We start from the raw sequence: 19,155 nt of genomic DNA, 5'->3' as shown, positions 1-19,155 counted from the left end.
TGCGCCTCACTCATTCCACACACATTAAAAAAGGAAAATAAAAAGTAAAAAATAAAAAATAAAAATAAAAAATTTAATAATTAAATGTATTTAAGCGATTATCCCACCATGTGATTTAAATACTGAAAAACCTTAATTTCAAAACACAAAATTCAAATATTACAAAAATATATTCAAAACTTTTGATGTTGAAATTTGTTTTGGGAATCGAAACACAACAAAAAAAAAAATAATGAAAATTAAAATGAAAATGAAAATTTTGTTGCAAAGACTCGAAAACAATCACAAAAAGATTAAAGATGCCATGGCTAAATCGAGTTTCTCTCAGTGTATTGTCATTGCTTTCTCATCAGTTCGAGCCGAACGACCAAGAAAATAAGAAGAAGAAAATATAAACTCAACTTAAGTTAACAAAGTTGATAAGAACTCAATGTTGTAAACCAAGTAGCTACGCATACATATATATATATATATATATATATACATATGTTTGTATATATATATACATATGTGACTAAGTAATGTTTAACAATTTCCATATATTATATCTACAAAAACAAAAACAAAAACAAATTGTCGAAAATCAAGTGAAAAGCGTTAAGGCCTAGAGAAGAGGAAGCAAACAAAGCAAATGCAAAAGCAAAAAAAAAACAATATTATATATATATATATTATGTATACACGTGTGTATGTAAAACAACAACAAATTTAAACTTTAGTAGCGCTTAACAAATTCTAGCAATTTAACAAATTTTAATTAATCAAAATATGAACAAATATATATACATATATATAAACAAAACAAAACAAAACAAAACAAATGCAAACAAACTGCAATTTCATTTTTCTCTGTGTAAAAGTTGAGTAAAAAAATAAAAAAATCCAAAAAAAAATAAATTTTTTAAATGTGAAAAGCAAACTTGTTTTTATTTCAACTAGAATTAGGCAGGAAAACAGCTTGTGGTTGCTGTATCGGCTAAGCGCTTTTAGTCTGGTGTCGCACACCAGTTGCCCAACTGCAACCAATAGCAGCTGCGCGTTCTCACACTGACTCTAGATCCTAGCGAAGCTTTTTACTGAGCCAATCAGCTGAGAGCAAGCGTCGCTTCAAGTTCGTGTCGCAGCTCGGCTTGAACTAACTGATTGTGCGCGCAGGCTTCGTCATTCGTTCAACGTTGCTTGGCCGCAGAAGACGCGTTTTCGCTGCGCCGTTGCCCAATTCGCCGTGACTCGCGTGTGTCTGTGTTGTTGTTATTATTGTTGTTGTTTCTTATTGCATTTCCGAACAATTGTAACAGACTGAGCTTTCAAGCGAAAATAATGCTAGTTCTATGATAGGTATGTGCAATCAGGCTCTATATCATGCCGAGTATTTGTGTCTGTGTGTGTGAGTGTGATATGTATTGCAGATAAGCCTAGCTGCTCTTGCCCTTCCAAAATGTCAACGTAATCTCAGAAATCTAGTCTTTTGTTAAGTCTCCTGCATTCACATTCGGTTTCATGTTGCGGCATTTCTTTGAGCCAAGACTAATGAGTGCCGTCTCCTCCCTCTCTCTCTCTCTATCTCTCTGTGTGTGTGTATGTGCATAAGTAATTCATATGGATACCAATAAATGAGTTGGAATAGTCGCCTGCTGAGATCGTCTATCTGCAGGAGCCGCAGACGCGCCCAGCCCAGCCCGGCTAAAATTAGCTAATCGATGCCAGGCAATCAGCCAGGCTTAAAGCAGGACCAAGCTCAAATCCAATTAGTCAACTTCAAGTAATTGACAATATCGACCACTAGATAAGCCTCTCAGTCGCCCAGCTCATAAACAATGGAGCTCAGCTCAGCTCCGCTAATTACATATAAAACGCAGATTCTTTGAGATCGCAATCAAAGTTCCTGACAAAGAAACTTTAAATGGATTTTAAGATATCATCAATTATGATTCTATAAACTATATATCTATATATTATCTATATATATATATATAGTATCTATATATTTTATTTAAGTATTTCGAAGCTATTTTTATTAAAGGTACTTTGGATTATTTACCACTTAGAACAACAAATTTAAAATATATTTAAAATATCAAAACATATCTATATTCAAGTTGGTTTAATTTTCTTTTCAATTCATTCATTAATTTTAACATTTAACTTTGAGCCAGACTAAAATTTCTATAGAGTCCTACTATTTATTTGTTTAATTTCAAAATTAAATAATAAAAATATATGCTGAAAATAATTATTTATAATAACAATTATTAAAAGGAATATTCCGTAATTGGACATAAATTGGAAATAAAGTGAAAAAGTTGTAATATTTATAAAAATTTATTTGGGTTACATAATTATCTATTTATGTACATTCATTTTTGAGTACTTCAAGAACTTCCAAATTTAAAAATATCATTTTTTAAATATATCAAAAGTAAGCATATTTTTATTATTTTATTTATATGTTTTTATTATTTATTTATTTTTTTTTTATACGAATTTTAAGTTGGTTAAAGATCTCAGATAAATTTTTTTATTTACTATTGTTGTTTATTAATTTACCTTACTTTCTTTATAAATTTTTTATTAATTGAAATATTCAAATTTATAAAGAAACAAAAACTAACAACAATTCGCATATTTGAAATGCGGTTAAATTTGTTTGTTGCTTATGCTTTTTTTTGTAATTTTTTTATTTTATAAAGTTAAAAAATTACAAATTTTTTCAAATAAATAAATTTATGATTTTCTCAAAATTCAATTTTATATAGAATTTTAAGTAAAAGATTTTTCTTATATTTAACAATCATATTTTAATCACTATATATATATATATATATATTTTATTATATATATACATATATTTTAATATATATATATATATATATATATATTTCTACTTGTGTTTATATTTTTTATAAATGTTTTAGAGCATTTAAAGATTTTTAGCTTTGCTTCAATTTAAGTCTAGCTCTGTGGACACTTTTCCCGGCAAAAATCGCAATCAGAAATATTTCTTAGTTATTCCAAGAGAGAGCTGCATTCATAACATTTATGCAATCTTAGAGCTAAGGTAGATCCATATGCAAAGAGTTCGTGGAAGTAGCCAGGCCAAGCTGTGTTGGTGGCCTGGTGCCCAGATGCAGATGCAGTGCAGCGATAAAGAGAGAGAGAGAGGGAGACAAAGAGAGGCTGGGTTGGGGTATGCTCAGCTCTGTTCTGTTCTGGCTAATATTTTGGCCAGCTGAAGAGGCAGAAGCAGAGGCAGAGCTAGAGGCAGGTCTTTCAACCGGGTCGAGAGTTGAGCTTGAGCTTGGGTTTATGCAATTTGAACCGTTCGATTGGCCAAGCACTGGCCAGGGCTCTACCCAGAAGCGGGTCCGTCTCTCGTGTGTTTGTTTTTGTTGCTTTGATTTCGCTGACTGGCGCCTGTCAGCTACCGTTGGCCCCTCGCTGGGCCATGACTCATTTTCTGCATGTTTCTCTACAACTTTTTGGCATTGCCTGCTCAATTGGCAATCGCATTCCCAACATATCAATTTGCAACTGAAATTAACACTTGCTTGGCCCCACTTCGTCTTCGTGCCACTTTGTTTGTACTTTTTTAGCACGTGCCCTTAACCCCAGACAGCCCCAGCGGGTGCGGCATGGAGCGCAGCAGCAGCAGCAACAGCACCGAGCCACCAGCGGATGTGGAGCCCAGCCCCACGCCCAGCTGCGATGAGCCGCCACCTCTGGCCACACAAATCACCTCAATCGACGGATTCTTCAACCGCAAGCGCGGCCGACCGCCCAAAAATCGATTTGTCGAAGTCTATAAGAGCGTAAGTGATAATACTAGAACTTAGAATCGCCATTAGCCATGCTATAATATAACTTTATATATGCTATATAACTTTATACAATCCATCATTAATCATTTTAAAATAAATTAAGCGCTGAAGAATTGCCTAAATTAATTGTTATATTTTTGTGCATATAACAGTTTTATAACAGTCCATTTGTATTATATCTTATCTTATATATTTTATATTATATTATATATATATATTTTATTTTTTATTTATATATATATTTTTAAATAATTGGAAAATCTAACACGATTTGATTGAGATTATTTTCCATGAATTTGGATTGCTTCAACTTCAAGTTCAGCTTCAACTTCAACTTCAAGCTTAACTTTTTTTTACTCTATTTAAGCATATTTTAATTGGCTTTAGATAGAACTACGAACTAGCACATAAACTGTGATTAAGCTGTCTGTTTTCCTATAAGAAGATCGTCTCAAGTCTAACGTCAGCAAACTGCGGCAGCGAGTGCTTCGCCTTGCTGTAACCATTTGAGAATTCTATGCTTGAGCTTTTGCCAATAGATTCTTTCATATACACAACTATATATATAACTCTATTATTTAACTGATTGATATGGAAAACTCTTGTGATTTTTAGTCGTGCTATCAATAGGGTTTCTTGGGCTGCGTCTCGATGTTCCTTTTCGGCTTGTCTAGTCCGCGACGCGCCCTAGCTAAAGGCAATGCATATTAAGACTCTCACACACACACGCACACACACGCACACACACTTACACATTGTAATTAGGAATTTGCGCCTATTTGCGTGCTGCGTCGCGTCGCAATGGATTGCCAGCGGACTAGGCGGGTGGCGGCAGGTGGAGGTGCCATCAGCCATCGATGGGGCCTAATGCGGCATTTTATGTGCCGTGTGTTGAATTGAGTTTTTCGGATTTGGTTTTTGCCATATTCGTCATATTAATATTGACAACGAGTGTTTCCGCATTTATTTCACTTGCCTGTCTGCGGCCACGCCCCCCGCTACACCGCGCCGCCCACCAGCGAGACAGTGGAGCTCGTCGAACGTTTTGTGCTTTTAACTGTCATTTTCATAATTTCTACATTTTTGAGCCCAGTTTGTCGGCACACACACACACACACGCACACACACTCAGCGACGATTACACAGCCCACGCGTCAGCCTCTACTGACGCGGGCGCTGGCAGTGGCGGGGCAGAAGGGGGCAGGGGCAGGGGCAGGTGTTGGCCAAGTACACACAATTGTACTTGGGCTCTCTGTGAGAGACGTTTATTTTGTCGGTGTGAATCGAATAATTTGAATAAATATTTTGTCCATTGCCTTTTGCGGTATTCTCTTTTTTGTTTTACTTTTTATTATTTTGATTCTTTTTAGCTTAAGGCGAAGGGGGGGGGGGGGGTGGGGAGCTCAAGCTAGCGACGCGATTGAGGACTGCGCGCTACTAGAGACCTACATTTGAGTGTTACTTCGATGTAGTTGACAAGAATTCAACTTTTACTTGAATTTAGTATTTAAATTTTAGACTTTGAGAAGTTTATTACTTGAGAGAGGAGGCAATATATTAAGCTCTTAGAGCAGAGGAGACACCTCTTAAAGGAAGGAGTAAAGAGTTTAGAAACTAAGGTTGATATACTTAAATTAGTATATGGAATAATGGAGAGGCAGAGATAGAAGAAGAAGAAGCAGAGAGAGAGATAGAAAGAGAGAGAGAGGGAGCGAGATAGAGAGAGAGAGAGAGCGAGATAGAGAGAGAGAGAGAGATAGCGAGAGAGAGAGAAATATAGACCGAGACTGATCACTACAGGCCTATATTTTCTTTTAAAAGAGAGACGGGAGAATAGAGAGGGGAAACAGAGATCGATATAAATATATGCATATATAGAATAATAGGGAAAGAGACAGAGAAAGAAGAAGAAAAGAGAAGAGGGAGATAGAGTGAGAAAGAAAAAGTTGAAAATATAGACAGATATACAAAAAGAGAGAGATAGGGAGAAAGAAAGAATAAGAAACAGCTGGACAAAGAGAGAGAGAGATAGAGAAAGAGAAAGATTGTGCGAGTAACTGGAGTCGCAGAAATAGAGGGTATAAATGGGAATAGATAGGCAAATAGGTTGTCCAAAATAATGATTTCCCATTCAGGGATCAGTGTATAAAAAGCACAGAAAATAGGGATAGAGAGAGAGATAAAGAAAGAGCGAGAGAAAAGGAATAACAAAAGAAGAGTGAATAGTAATGAAAAGATTTAGATAAGGAAAGCAATTGTGAGCTCGTCAGATTAGGCTAAGATACCCTTAGAAATATTAAGCCTATGCGTAATATCATTTCAGATACTCGCAGGCGCCTGCAGTGCAATAGACATCAATCATAATTATGCTATTCAACGATAAGTTGTTGCATTAGTTTCGTGGCGACCCTCTGTGACCGCCACCGCCAGTCGAAAATGACGATTAAAAGGAATGAAACAACTACAAAAACTTCTATATATTGTATTTAATCATATAAGGTATGTGTACTTATATGAATGAGTCTATATATGCGGGTGTGTATGCGTGTGTTCATGCGTGTGTGTGCGACAACTTATCAGGTAAAGCCAAACACGTTTCATTGTCTGTTTTTTTTTTCAATCTTTTGGAGTAATTATTAATTATAGATGCCCTCGTCGCAAAGCGATTTACCTATGCTCTGCTCAAATTTAGTTGAAGAAAAGTTGGTTTTATTTGATGTAGTCCACAAATGGATTTCTTACGGTCCACATAGCGGGACTTATGAAATTTATTTCTAATTTTCTAACTAAATTGTAAAATACTTTGAAGTTTTCTACAAGACTTTCGTTTGACCATTTGTGGTTAGGGTATTCAAAAGTTGGCCTTACTGAGTTGGTTTTCTGGTTTCTCTTTTTGTATTTGGTTTTTATTTTGTTTATGCGCTTATTTTTTTTTATATATTTTTATTATTGATTTTGATGCGTGAACAAAATTTAAATAGTGACATTTTGGGCCAACAATAAACATTAACAGTAATTTCGGAAATAATAAACTGGTTGCGACTGTTTGTCATAAATCCGAAACTATGACAAAAGCAACAACAACAGTAGCCACAATTACAACAACAACAACAACAAAATCAAGTACAGCAATGCCAAAGAAATTCAATGAAACACCGCCCACAACTTTCAAGGGGGCTGCAAGAAGAGATTACCAATAATTTAGCTATAGTAGAGACTTACAATATAATCCCTATAAAAATAAATACTTCAGATGACCTCATTGATCTCAGGGCGTAACCAGCTCTAAGGCATTTCCGCTCCAGAATAAAATATATTTCATACCTTTCTATCATATAAGAAATGCTTCTATTATTTATTATCTATTATCTATCATCTATTATCTATTATCTATTATCTATTATCTATTATCTATTATCTATTATCTATTATCTATTATCTATTATCTATTATCTATTATCTATTATCTATTATCTATTATCTATTATCTATTATCTATTATCTATTATCTATTATCTATTATCTATTATCTATTATCTATTATCTATTATCTATTATCTATTATCTATTATCTATTATCTATTATCTATTATCTATTATCTATTATCTATTATCTATTATCTATTATCTATTATCTATTATCTATTATCTATTATCTATTATCTATTATCTATTATCTATTATCTATTATCTATTATCTATTATCTATTATCTATTATCTATTATCTATTATCTATTATCTATTATCTATTATCTATTATCTATTATCTATTATCTATTATCTATTATCTATTATCTATTATCTATTATCTATTATCTATTATCTATTATCTATTATCTATTATCTATTATCTATTATCTATTATCTATTATCTATTATCTATTATCTATTATCTATTATCTATTATCTATTATCTATTATCTATTATCTATTATCTATTATCTATTATCTATTATCTATTATCTATTATCTATTATCTATTATCTATTATCTATTATCTATTATCTATTATCTATTATCTATTATCTATTATCTATTATCTATTATCTATTATCTATTATCTATTATCTATTATCTATTATCTATTATCTATTATCTATTATCTATTATCTATTATCTATTATCTATTATCTATTATCTATTATCTATTATCTATTATCTATTATCTATTATCTATTATCTATTATCTATTATCTATTATCTATTATCTATTATCTATTATCTATTATCTATTATCTATTATCTATTATCTATTATCTATTATCTATTATCTATTATCTATTATCTATTATCTATTATCTATTATCTATTATCTATTATCTATTATCTATTATCTATTATCTATTATCTATTATCTATTATCTATTATCTATTATCTATTATCTATTATCTATTATCTATTATCTATTATCTATTATCTATTATCTATTATCTATTATCTATTATCTATTATCTATTATCTATTATCTATTATCTATTATCTATTATCTATTATCTATTATCTATTATCTATTATCTATTATCTATTATCTATTATCTATTATCTATTATCTATTATCTATTATCTATTATCTATTATCTATTATCTATTATCTATTATCTATTATCTATTATCTATTATCTATTATCTATTATCTATTATCTATTATCTATTATCTATTATCTATTATCTATTATCTATTATCTATTATCTATTATCTATTATCTATTATCTATTATCTATTATCTATTATCTATTATCTATTATCTATTATCTATTATCTATTATCTATTATCTATTATCTATTATCTATTATCTATTATCTATTATCTATTATCTATTATCTATTATCTATTATCTATTATCTATTATCTATTATCTATTATCTATTATCTATTATCTATTATCTATTATCTATTATCTATTATCTATTATCTATTATCTATTATCTATTATCTATTATCTATTATCTATTATCTATTATCTATTATCTATTATCTATTATCTATTACCTATTATCTATTATCTATTATCTATTTTATTATTTATTATTTCAGGCTCAACAGTCACCACAGGCCATCTTCACTAGCTTCAAATTGGAGAAAAATGAGCCATCCTCTGGCTATGGCTTGGCGAGCTCCTCCGATGCAGCCGAAGAGCGCCTCAGACTTGGAGTTGGCGCTGGGGAATCGACTGCAACAGATCTCACACCTAGTCGTAGCAGAAAGAGAGCCCGCGTTTGGTCTGTGGACCTGCACAGAAGTCTCACAAATGTGAGCAGTGCGAGTCCTGGCGTGGAGAGGACGAAGAATACTTCAACCAGGGAGTTGCCTGAGAGAGACAGATCACCTATTCCAGTGAGTTTTAATGCTATTACTTTAATAGAAAGTATAAGCTATATGATATATATGTATCAGAATGTGATTTGATATGATATGATGCCGATGATGTAATGATATAAAAATATGGATAGCATATGATAATGATATAATACAATATATCATTCAGCATATATAAGTTATCTTTTATTCTAAAGGCAATAGAGTTTATCGAACAAACATGTTAGAACACCCTTACATAGATTATTATATACAAATCTATTATTAAAATCTTTGTTATGCTAGATATTTTGTATATCATTAAAACTCAGCATATTTAGCATGTTTCTAACTGCTTTTATCTACCAGTTTACCGCATCAGAGTTATCATAACTATATAATATAAATAGGTATACAATGTAAATGCATTGAAATATATTTAAGATTTGTGTGAATATTTATCTGATATAGAAACTAGGCAAACCAAGATTTCTTTAGGAAGGAAAATGAGGATTGAGTTACGATGGTATATATAAAGAGATCTTTACTTTACTTGACTGTGAATACAGTTCATGAATAGATAGTTTTCAGATGATCTTAGATTCGATTCTTATCTGCTAGATATAAAACAAATAAATATATAACTTACAACAATTATGTATTTTGTTTAAATGCAGATGATGTTTAGCACGCCTAGCACGCAGCCGGCTGCTGCCAGCAAGCCCGTGGAGCGAGTTTCCGGTACGTAAGCCCTATATACTATATATATAAATCTAATGAAATCTGGCTTGCTTCAGTTGTTCGCGCCGCGGGCACCTTCTATCCAGAGAACGCCAGCTCAACTCAGGCAGCAGAGCTAACGGAGTCCTCCGCCAGATACTGTTCGCTGCCCAACATAGAGTGCGTTGCGGATCAGCCGGAAGATCTGAGCATGCGCGGCAGCCAAGCGGGCGCAACGGGTGGGCGTGGCGAGCCGGAGACGAAGCTATTGCAGTTCAAGCAGCTGCTCGACCTGTATCAGCGTCAGGTGCTGTTGCCCAGTTTCCTGGCTGCCGCCAGTCAACCTGCTGCACTGGACATGCGCCTGCTGCTGGAGAATGCGGCACAGCAGAAGATGCTGCTGATCAATGCGGCTGCAGCGGGCGCTGTAGCAGCAGCAGCGGCCGCAGCAGCAGCAACAGCAGCGACGGGCACAGCAGAGGAGAGCGCAACAGCTCCCAGCGCAGCAGTGCCAACACCCGCTCGAGCCACTAGCAAGCGGGCACGGGATCAGGACATACCCACGGGCTACCTCAAGTTCCGCTTCAATGAGGATTGCGGCTTCGAGCGCTGCGGCTATCGCAACCACCAGTCGCACTTCCACTGCAATCGACGCGATTGCCATTACAGCTTCTGCGACAAGACGCGCTTCGTGCAGCACACGGCGCGGCACGAGCGCATGGACAGTCTGATGGGCGAGGACTTTCGCCAGTATCGCGCGAACATGCGCTGCGGCGTGCCCGACTGTTGCTATGCCACACAGGCGGCAACAGCAAGTGCGGCAGGTAGGTGGGCAGGTCCATCTACGCTCAATTTCAGTTCGCCAGCTAATCCAACTTTTTCTTCCACCCAGACGACGGCTTGGCCTTGACGGCGCCCAAGAAGTCCTCCCACTTCCATTGCCGTAAGTGCGACTATGTGTGCACCGACTCCAACAAGGTGGTGGCCCATCGTCGCCTGCACCTGCGACTCGAGTATGTGCGCTCGGCTGGCTTCAGGAAGGTCGCTAGCAACGAGTCCTGCGAATCAGCTGGCTGCACCTATGCGCTGCGGCACACGCACTACCACTGCACCACCTGCGACTGCAGCGTGCTCTCACGCGCCCAGCTAGCCTCGCACAGGCACAGGACACTGGCTCAGCCCGCCAAGCAGCTGGCGGAGAGCGCTGCAGACCTGGCTGCATATCCTTAGGCTAAGTGTTCAGCAAAAGCAATAGAAGCCATACAAATCCAAATGCAATATGTAAATTAGATCAAATTAAATGAAGCTAAGTGACAAACTACAACTCGAAAGATCGATAACTATTGGAAATCGATAAGCGATTGTTGGCTAGATGTGGGCACAGCCTAAGCCTAGTTGGGTGGGTTTCAAGGGGATTCCTATGCTCTTTTCTACTTTAACCATAATTTATCTGTCTAAGTTTTTCATATTGAAAGCTTAAAGATACCTTTTATGATCTATATTTAATAGTTAGTTAATATAGTAGATGCGCTCATCAGTATTTAATGAATGAACTTAGAGACAAGGACTCGAGACTCCAATACAAGCTTTTTTCTCTGGAATATATTTCAGATTGAATATTTATACAAAGCGCGCTTTCGTAACTCAAGCAAGAATGCCTCAAGCAAGATTGTTTTTAATTCAAGAATTTTCTATATTTATATTTTTTATATATATTTATATTTAAATATATATTTAAATAAAATAAGTACAAAAAAGATTTATGCTGTGCTAAGAGTCTCCACGTTTCTAATCAATTTATTCATTTAAGAGTTACTACTCTTGGGTTTTGACTAGCTTTAATTATCATAAGCTTGATGGACGTATTCAATATTGACTCGATTTCGACGCTTTTGACACCAATTTTGTATGTAGTCAAAGAGTGAGCGCAGAAAGATAAAATAGAACAGTTCCCCAATGAAAACCACGCTAAACCCAAACATGAGGCTCATAATGCCGCCAGTTAGAGCTGCGAAAAAGAAGGCAGATTGGAATAATATCATATATATATATACATATATATATATATATATATAGGAAACATACACATGTATTCCGTGAGACCCGTGTAGGATGATCTCACATGGCTGCGAAAGTAGTCGTTGTCGTGATAGAAGTTGACTATGGCCAAATTGTTAATGATGAAATCGGCTGAGAAGTTTTTGAAGTAATCGTTCTGAAAGCTGACGCCCTCGTGCCTGAAAGGTATGGTGGGTATGCTGAAGGGATTGGGAAAGTAGGTGACATCGTGGCAACTAGCCAGGCAGAGCTCCTTGCACGCCGTACTCTCGCCATCCACGTTCGTCAGCTCAGCCCGATTCACGCAGTCGAAGTTCTCGATGTGGCAAACGGTGGCATTCCGATAGATCAGCGGCAGATGATAGGGTATGCACTTGCAGAGTCTGATGAAATAGAGCGCATCGCACTCCGCCTCGCAGTTGCGGCGCGTGTAGTACTTGTAGAAGATAAGCTCCTGCTCGTCGCTGAAAATGCATTGGCGTCTCTTGCGGTCGATCTTGCGTATGGTTTGGACAGCTTCGTAGCTATTGGGCACGATGCGATAGTTGGTTTCATGGCCCAGCATGATGGGTAAACCGGATTCCTTCAAGCGTGGCTGGTCTATGGAGTTGTACAAGAGCACCTAATAAGCAATGAGGGAGAGAGTATTAGAGAACCTTTAATACAGAACAGCTATAGATGTATAGAGATGTATCTAAGGATCAAGAGAGTATGTGTGAATGAGCAAGAGAGTAGAATAGACTTAAGCAAAAGTATCTTAGAGTGTAGTCCAAGAGGGCTTATAAGACCTGAGACTTAAAGGTTGCAAAGAGCAAGCTCCAGAAGAAGCATTAGAGGAGAGTATATATATCAGTAAGGTAAGAATCGATTATAAGTTTAATTCTGCACACATCAGATTATGTAATTTATATATAGAGTACATAGATTTTATTAAAAATATTTCCATAACTCAAACCTTAAATCCCTGTCCATTCGTCGAGGAGCAATAATATTCATCTGTGTGGCCATTGAGCACGATTTGTAGACCATTGTAAATGCCTATGCCAATGCCTGGACGTGGATAATATCCAGCAGGCAGATGTTTTGGATAGCCCTCGATAGGATTCCAATCTACAGCAATATCCGTGAGACCCTTGGAGGAGGTGTAATCGCGTAGGGTAGAGTCACTGAATGCCAAAGAAAATACAATGAAAATATATAAACAAAAAAGATCTGAAAATATTATGATCTATTAAAAATAATAGTAAAATAAAACTAAATTAAATTTTATTTATTTTTTAACTTGAGTGAAACACGTTAAAAATCTAAGAAAAAATATAAAATATATTTTTAAAAATTATAAAAAATAATTAAATATATAGATATATAAATAGAATATATAGATATAGATATATCGTCTACCTGTGCTTGTATAAATAGTACGGATGCAAAAAATTGAATATGCAGCAGAGGCCTTCGTCCACGAAGATCTCCCGGAACAGGTCCGTGCAGGGCAGAGTCTTCTGGCCAAACTTGCAGGAGACAATCATCTCGTCGCACTTATGCGAAATATTGAAAATGAAGTTGGCAAACGTGTTGCTCTTGGAACGTGGCTTAAACGAGCTGAAGCGCGCGTAGTCGAAGTCCTGATTGCAAGCCTTCTGCAGCATCGCATGCTTCACAGAGCCACTAAAGCAACGCAAACATTAAGCATATTAAATATATCAAAGTTGTCCACGGGAGTTCCTTACTTCTGAAAGCTGGCCACAAACGACTTCTTGGCCTTATTCATGCTGCACACAGTTATCGCCGGGAAGGGTATGTCCTGTATTGGTGTCAATGTTGGGCTAGTGCCTATGATGACTGGCGTGCTCTGCCATTTGTGGAACACATTCACAGCCAGATTTATGGCCACGTAAACAGCGACTATGAAAACCTTGGCAAAATAGAATTGAACCCAACCGGGTAGCTCGTTATTCCAGACATACTTCAGGCCCTGCAAGGATGTGTTGCGCAGAAACTCCTTCGACTTCCGCTCGAAGCATTGCCACAATGTTTTTAGCACTTGCTTTTGTACAGACATTTCCCGGCGAAGTCTGTGTCACCTGTGTTGCTTACCTGCTTATATAGGTGAGCAAATCATTTAAAATGAATTAACCAATTGTTCGCTTGTAAGTCTAATATTGATTACTCAAGTCCTAATGACTTTTGGTGTATATAATTTAGGCGTAGAATGAAAATAATATAGCATACCCTAAGTGATTGAGATTGCTTTGCGCGCATTGGATTACCTTGTGCTTAATTACTAAGATATATTAAACTTAACTAGTTGGAAGTTAACTTAAGATCTTAAGCTTCTTTAGACTATAATATAATAAATTCAAGTACCGAATATCATGATAATTTTCAGATAATTTATACTATTTTCATACTCTTTTTGGTAGTAAAGAGAGTATATCTTGTGCTTTGTTAATCGGACTGAGACCACTTGAAATTTGGAATTAAAATTTAATATTGAGTGTCAAATTAGTAATTTCTTGATGGTGTTTCGCATGATTTAAGCTAGAGACTTGCAATTTGTTGTAACTATATTTACATAGATTATTCTCATATAATATCATACAAAGAATAATATGTCTGTATTTTCTATATTTTTATAGCTAGATAAATGGCCTCAATGTCATAGCAAATTTGTTCTCTCTTAAATAAATAAATAAATAAATAAATCGCAAAAACTAGGTCGAGTATTGTGCAGTCGGTTTATACGGTGTATACGCAACTATATACTAAATATACATACATATTCACTATAATATAAACATCTACTATGCACATATAAATACTATAATATAAGATTTCTAACAAGCTTTGAAACCCAATCTGACAAGCAATTTATGCTTAGTGAATATATAAAATATATTTATAATATTTATAATATATATATATTTATAATAATATAATTATATCTCAAAAATATATCTCATCTGATACATAATATATACAGCTACATATTAATTCAAATAAATAAATGTTTATATCAATATCTTTTTATTCTAAAATATTCTCTTATTTTATTTTCTTATTTTTCTCATGCAACTCTCGCAACATTTCAATTTTTCAAGGAGTTAACAGAACTGGAGCTACACTCCATGGAACTTACACCCCTTGAATCAACAGAAACTATATCAACTAAATAAAAACTTATTAGCTATGATGTACACATAGATTCCAATTGATTTCCAATAAAAGATTTTCCAGTCACAAGACTTTATAACACCTCGTTAAAGTTTCCTTATCGCCCCCTTAGCTTTAGCTAAATCAATATATGATATATATCAACATTTTACAGAATTTTTAAAATTTCATTTATTCAGACATATATTTTTATGTTAAATATATATATATATATATGCGTGTGTATGTATGTATATGTATATGGTATGTTAAGAGTTTGCGTTGCCTCTGATTGCAACTTGCCGCTCGCTCGAACTTACAGAACTAATAAAAAACGGAATGCATGCAGGCAGGGAGTGGCCAGCTGCGCGGACTGGGGCTAAATGGGGTACAAATGGTTAGTGGACTGATAAGGTATTTCTATATAAATATCTATAGAGCTCTAACTGTACAAGGCCCGGGGCAAAGCTGATAAACGTGTATTAAGCAAACGTAGGCAAAAGCATACAACACAGAACAGAAAAAAATACTTGTACGCTGCACTGGGCGAAAGATTTCGGATTGGGCCGCAGGAATGCATGAAGATTAAGTTGGGCGGGCTTTAACGCCCGTTCCAGTAGCCAACGCGTCCGTTCTCGAAAGCCAAATTGATGCGCGGATGGGGCAGAGCCCTGCCCGGCTGTAGAGGCTCGCGCAGCTGGGCGGGCGTCGACGGATCGTCCTCGAACAACAGGCACTGACGCACAAACTCCAGAAACAGTTTTTGAGCCTGCTCCACAGAGGCGGGCAGTGCCTGCAGATTGGCATCGCTGCTCAGCTGGCGGACGAGCTGTTCGCAGATGCGTGTATTCGTGTCCACATCGAAGAGCGGCACACCAAAGTTCACATCGAGCAGCGTCCACTCCTCGGTGTTTGGCTCCGGCTCCACAGTGGCATCGCCAATGGGCAGCTCGACCGAGCTCTGCGAGAGCAGATCGCCACGGCTGCTGCTGCTATTGTCGTTGCATTTGGCCAGCTCGCTGGCCAGCAGCTGGTTGCAGTCCGCCGAGGTGTATTCGTTTGCTGGCCCGTGCTCGGGCGTGGTGGCAAAGTGATTCTCGTCGGGACTCTTCAGCTGAAAGCTTGTCAGCTGATCATTTGGCACATTGTTGGACTTGCTGGCGACGGCAGCCTGCGTTTGGCGCTTGCGCTGCGGCAACTTTAGCTTCACCTGCAGTTCGTACTCCTCGCAGCCCAGATCGGGCACGCCCGTATTTAGAAACGTTATATAGCCGCATTGCTGGCGCAAATCCAAATGGCTAGCCAGCTTCTGCACGGCTCGATGTGTGGCCCACTTGGCCTGGCCCGCGTCGGTGGCCTGGAATGGAAACGATTCGTAATGGAGCTCCCCACTTGCACGTATGCCATAGCCCTGTAGCAGCACACAGCCGTTCTTCAGCTGGTCATTCAGATTGCGAAAGTTCTCCGAGTTGAGCACATAGGCATCTGAATGGAGTATGTTCACCAACAGCTTGCCATAGCCCAGAAAGAGGCGTGGCAATGATTTGAGCACCGTGCCGCGACAGAGCAGCAAGCTGGGCGGTCCGTAGCCTGTGAAAAATGAGCGAATCAGATTCGACTGCAACTGCAGCTAGCTGCCCGTGACTCACCCGTGATATGGTTGTAGAACAGCTTGCTCCACATGGGCATTGCATCGGAGCTACGCAAAAACTGTCCAAAAAACGGAATGCTAAACATGTGACTCAGCGTCGCCGTCAGCGGCGTTGCTGATATAATAAACTTGTATTTCTTTTCAAGCACACGATCGCGCGTCTGCCAGTCGAGTCCCTCCAAGCACTCCAGTCGCAGCAGATCGAGTCCACCTGGCAGCAGCGGGCGCAGCGAGCAAATGGTGGAGCGTAATATGACTGCATGTGCGAAGTAGCGAGAGACATCGCCTTCGCCCTCGGCATCCAGTAGAGATACCTGCTCCAGCTCGGCGAGAAAGCTGTCCAAGCTCTCCTCGCACAGTTTGCCCACCTCGAACATGGTTACCGCATGGTTCTTCAGTCCAGGCGAAAGATTGCCCATCATCAAAAATGCAGTCAATGTTGAGTCAAACAAGAAGCCCACGCGCTTGCCGCTCTTCGGCGAGGCGCCAACCACTGCTGCAGCGGTTCCAGCTGCGGTGCCTGCCTTTGTTGTAGTCGTGCGCTCGCTGACATCTTCCAGCTCGGAGCTAAGCTCATGTTCGTCGCTGTTGTTGCCATTGTTGTGTGTGGGCGCTGTGGGAGTGGTCAGATTAGCAAAGCTAAAGTCACTAGTGTTGCCATCGGAGGAGAGATAGCCAATTGAGCTGCTGTCCTTATCCTTATCCTTCTCTTTATCCTTGTCCTTCTCCTGCTTGGGGGTTTTGGGGCTCGGCTGCTGCTGCTGCTGCTCGAATTCGAAGCTGTTAGCGTACATATTATAGTTGAGCGGTGTTATTTGAGGCGTCTGCGGCGTCTGCTGTTCGCTGTAGGTAGCCCAGCTGGCATGATGCTGTCCCTCGTCGTGATCCGTTTGCTTGCGCTGAGCAAAGCCAAGCCGACATATAAAGCTAATCGCCTGCTTCACGCTGTCCAGCTCCAGTTGCAACATCTGCGCCAGCTCTGCGATGCTCATGTGCTCATCGGCGCTTACGAAGATCTTATAGAGCAGATTCTCGAAGTAATCGCCGCTGACGCGATTCATGACAAAGTTGCGCAGCGGAGGTATGCAAATGCGATCCTCGCCACTAATGGGCACATCCAAATAGATAAGTCCCTTGCGATAGAGGCTCTGAACTACTTGGTAGTCGCATTTGCCCGCAGGCTGGGCGCCAAAATCGATGAGATCGTCCAACAGGCTGCGCTCTGCAGACGTCACAAGGCGTATATCCGCTTCGAGGACATAGCCAATGTCCAGGCGCCACCAGGGCTCTATGTGAACGTGCACGGGTAGGCGTGGCAGAAAGTCCAACGGATTTGGTTTGGCACTAAAGAGCAGCGTGCGCGGCGTATGTGTTTTCAGTTCGCTAATAAGCGCCAAATACTCATTACGTCCAATGCCCAGGACACGCAGACAATCCGCAGCTGTAAAATTTGGCAGCGTGTCGTAGCTCTTGTCGCTGCGCAGCAGCTGGCTGAGCACATCCAGGTAATAATTGAAAGGGGTCACACGCAGGCCCTTGGTGACAATGTCGGCGAGATGGTAGGGAAAGACGCCCAAACTATTAATATTCTTCTGGATGAGCAGCTCGTAGTAGCGCTGCTCCTGGCGAAACACCTTCGAGGCGAGATTGCCACGGAAGCGCAGCTGATTCTTCAAACTGTAATTGAATACGTATTTCTCGTAGTCGCGCTGATTGTTGTGCAACACAGAGCGCAAATGCACTGGCAGCTCCTGCCATGGCACATTTCCACGCACGCACAACTGCAGCTGCAACTGGCAGTTGCCACTCTCTGTCGTCGTCGACATCATCGACGTCATCGTCCACCTGCAAACGCAGTTTTAGGTTTGTTTACCTGTCGCAGTGTTCAGTTTAGTTGTTGTTGCTGTCCCTTGTTAGTTTTGGCCATTGCGTTTAGTGTTTTATCTAGTATGGAATGACTTGCTGATGTGTTTACTTTATTTTTGCGTTTGCTCCAAGCTCGTTACGATTGGACGTTCTTATTCTATTTTGGCAGGCAGGCAAATGAGACACAGCTGATAAAAACAATCGTCTGACTGGCAGCTCACACACACACGAGCGCGTTAGCCAGCACTGGCTAAAAAAAATACTGCACTGTGATGGGAAAAACTAATGAACATCAGATTTACCCTTTCTTGAATATGCCATACACACATATGAGCTACTTTGGCAACGTGCAAATAAACTAGGCAGTTTTGTAAATTGTGCTGAGTTGAAAAAAAACTAAAAAAAAAATTGAAAATAAATACAAATTGTTGCGAATTTTTTTTTTAAATTTTTATTTGAATACTTATCAAAACAACAGTTTAGCTATGCAAAACAATAATTCATTCAATAATATATTAAACTATATTAATAAATAAGATAAGATAAATAATATAATATACCAACCATTCAATGCGGACATGTGCAAGCAA

General features: G+C 38.1%; 3 protein-coding genes across 4 annotated transcripts; 1 reads left to right on the top strand and 2 right to left on the bottom strand.

The window, feature by feature from the left end:
* The first annotated feature begins 1,179 nt into the window (after nucleotides 1–1,179).
* Nucleotides 1,180–11,161, top strand: LOC111593121. 2 transcript variants are annotated; one of them, XM_023305722.2, is made up of 6 exons: nucleotides 1,180–1,338; nucleotides 3,594–3,809; nucleotides 8,857–9,156; nucleotides 9,795–9,858; nucleotides 9,915–10,661; nucleotides 10,730–11,161. In XM_023305722.2, the coding sequence occupies exons 2-6, from the start codon at nucleotides 3,633–3,635 to the stop codon at nucleotides 11,065–11,067; spliced, it is 1,626 nt and encodes a 541-aa protein (XP_023161490.2). In that variant the 5' UTR covers nucleotides 1,180–1,338; nucleotides 3,594–3,632; the 3' UTR covers nucleotides 11,068–11,161. The 2 variants fall into 2 exon arrangements, with proteins under 2 accessions (XP_023161490.2, XP_023161491.2); XM_023305723.2 differs by having other exon boundaries at nucleotides 9,915–10,665; nucleotides 10,730–10,861.
* A 514-nt stretch (nucleotides 11,162–11,675) lies between these two features.
* LOC111593127 (pickpocket protein 28) lies at nucleotides 11,676–13,957 on the bottom strand. Its single transcript, XM_023305729.2, has 5 exons — nucleotides 13,626–13,957; nucleotides 13,297–13,563; nucleotides 12,851–13,061; nucleotides 11,923–12,517; nucleotides 11,676–11,845 (listed from the first exon to the last, which is right to left on the bottom strand). The coding sequence occupies exons 1-5, from the start codon at nucleotides 13,955–13,957 to the stop codon at nucleotides 11,676–11,678; spliced, it is 1,575 nt and encodes a 524-aa protein (XP_023161497.2).
* Nucleotides 13,958–15,290: 1,333 nt separating this feature from the next.
* Nucleotides 15,291–18,955, bottom strand: LOC111593128 (protein FAM91A1). The gene is made up of 2 exons (XM_023305730.2): nucleotides 16,698–18,955; nucleotides 15,291–16,638 (listed from the first exon to the last, which is right to left on the bottom strand). Exons 1-2 carry the CDS (start codon nucleotides 18,535–18,537, stop codon nucleotides 15,650–15,652), a joined length of 2,829 nt encoding a protein of 942 aa, XP_023161498.1. The 5' UTR covers nucleotides 18,538–18,955; the 3' UTR covers nucleotides 15,291–15,649.
* Nucleotides 18,956–19,155: the final 200 nt, after the last annotated feature.

This window comes from Drosophila hydei, unplaced genomic scaffold, assembly GCF_003285905.1.
Source record: "Drosophila hydei strain 15085-1641.00,03,60 unplaced genomic scaffold, DhydRS2 tig00000001-arrow-pilon, whole genome shotgun sequence".
NCBI classification, from domain to species: Eukaryota; Metazoa; Arthropoda; class Insecta; order Diptera; family Drosophilidae; genus Drosophila; species Drosophila hydei.
Note: the sequence above shows the minus strand (reverse complement) of the source record. Positions and strands in the feature narration are given on the sequence as shown.

What these genes read in the sequence shown, in the direction of transcription:
- LOC111593128 (XM_023305730.2), bottom strand. Translation starts at nt 18,537, where the DNA reads ATGACGTCGATGATGTCGACGACGACAGAGAGTGGCAACTGCCAGTTG. An exon ending in GTTCTACAACCATATCACGG is followed by an intron (nt 16,639 to 16,697) that starts GTGAGTCACGGG and finishes CATTTTTCACAG; the next exon opens with GCTACGGACCGCCCAGCTTG.
- LOC111593127 (XM_023305729.2), bottom strand. Translation starts at nt 13,957, where the DNA reads ATGTCTGTACAAAAGCAAGTGCTAAAAACATTGTGGCAATGCTTCGAG. An exon ending in TTTGTGGCCAGCTTTCAGAA is followed by an intron (nt 13,564 to 13,625) that starts GTAAGGAACTCC and finishes GCGTTGCTTTAG; the next exon opens with TGGCTCTGTGAAGCATGCGA. An exon ending in GGGTCTCACGGAATACATGT is followed by an intron (nt 11,846 to 11,922) that starts GTATGTTTCCTA and finishes TCTTTTTCGCAG; the next exon opens with CTCTAACTGGCGGCATTATG.
- LOC111593121 (XM_023305722.2), top strand. Translation starts at nt 3,633, where the DNA reads ATGGAGCGCAGCAGCAGCAGCAACAGCACCGAGCCACCAGCGGATGTG. An exon ending in GAGACAGATCACCTATTCCA is followed by an intron (nt 9,157 to 9,794) that starts GTGAGTTTTAAT and finishes GTTTAAATGCAG; the next exon opens with ATGATGTTTAGCACGCCTAG. An exon ending in GCCCGTGGAGCGAGTTTCCG is followed by an intron (nt 9,859 to 9,914) that starts GTACGTAAGCCC and finishes GGCTTGCTTCAG; the next exon opens with TTGTTCGCGCCGCGGGCACC.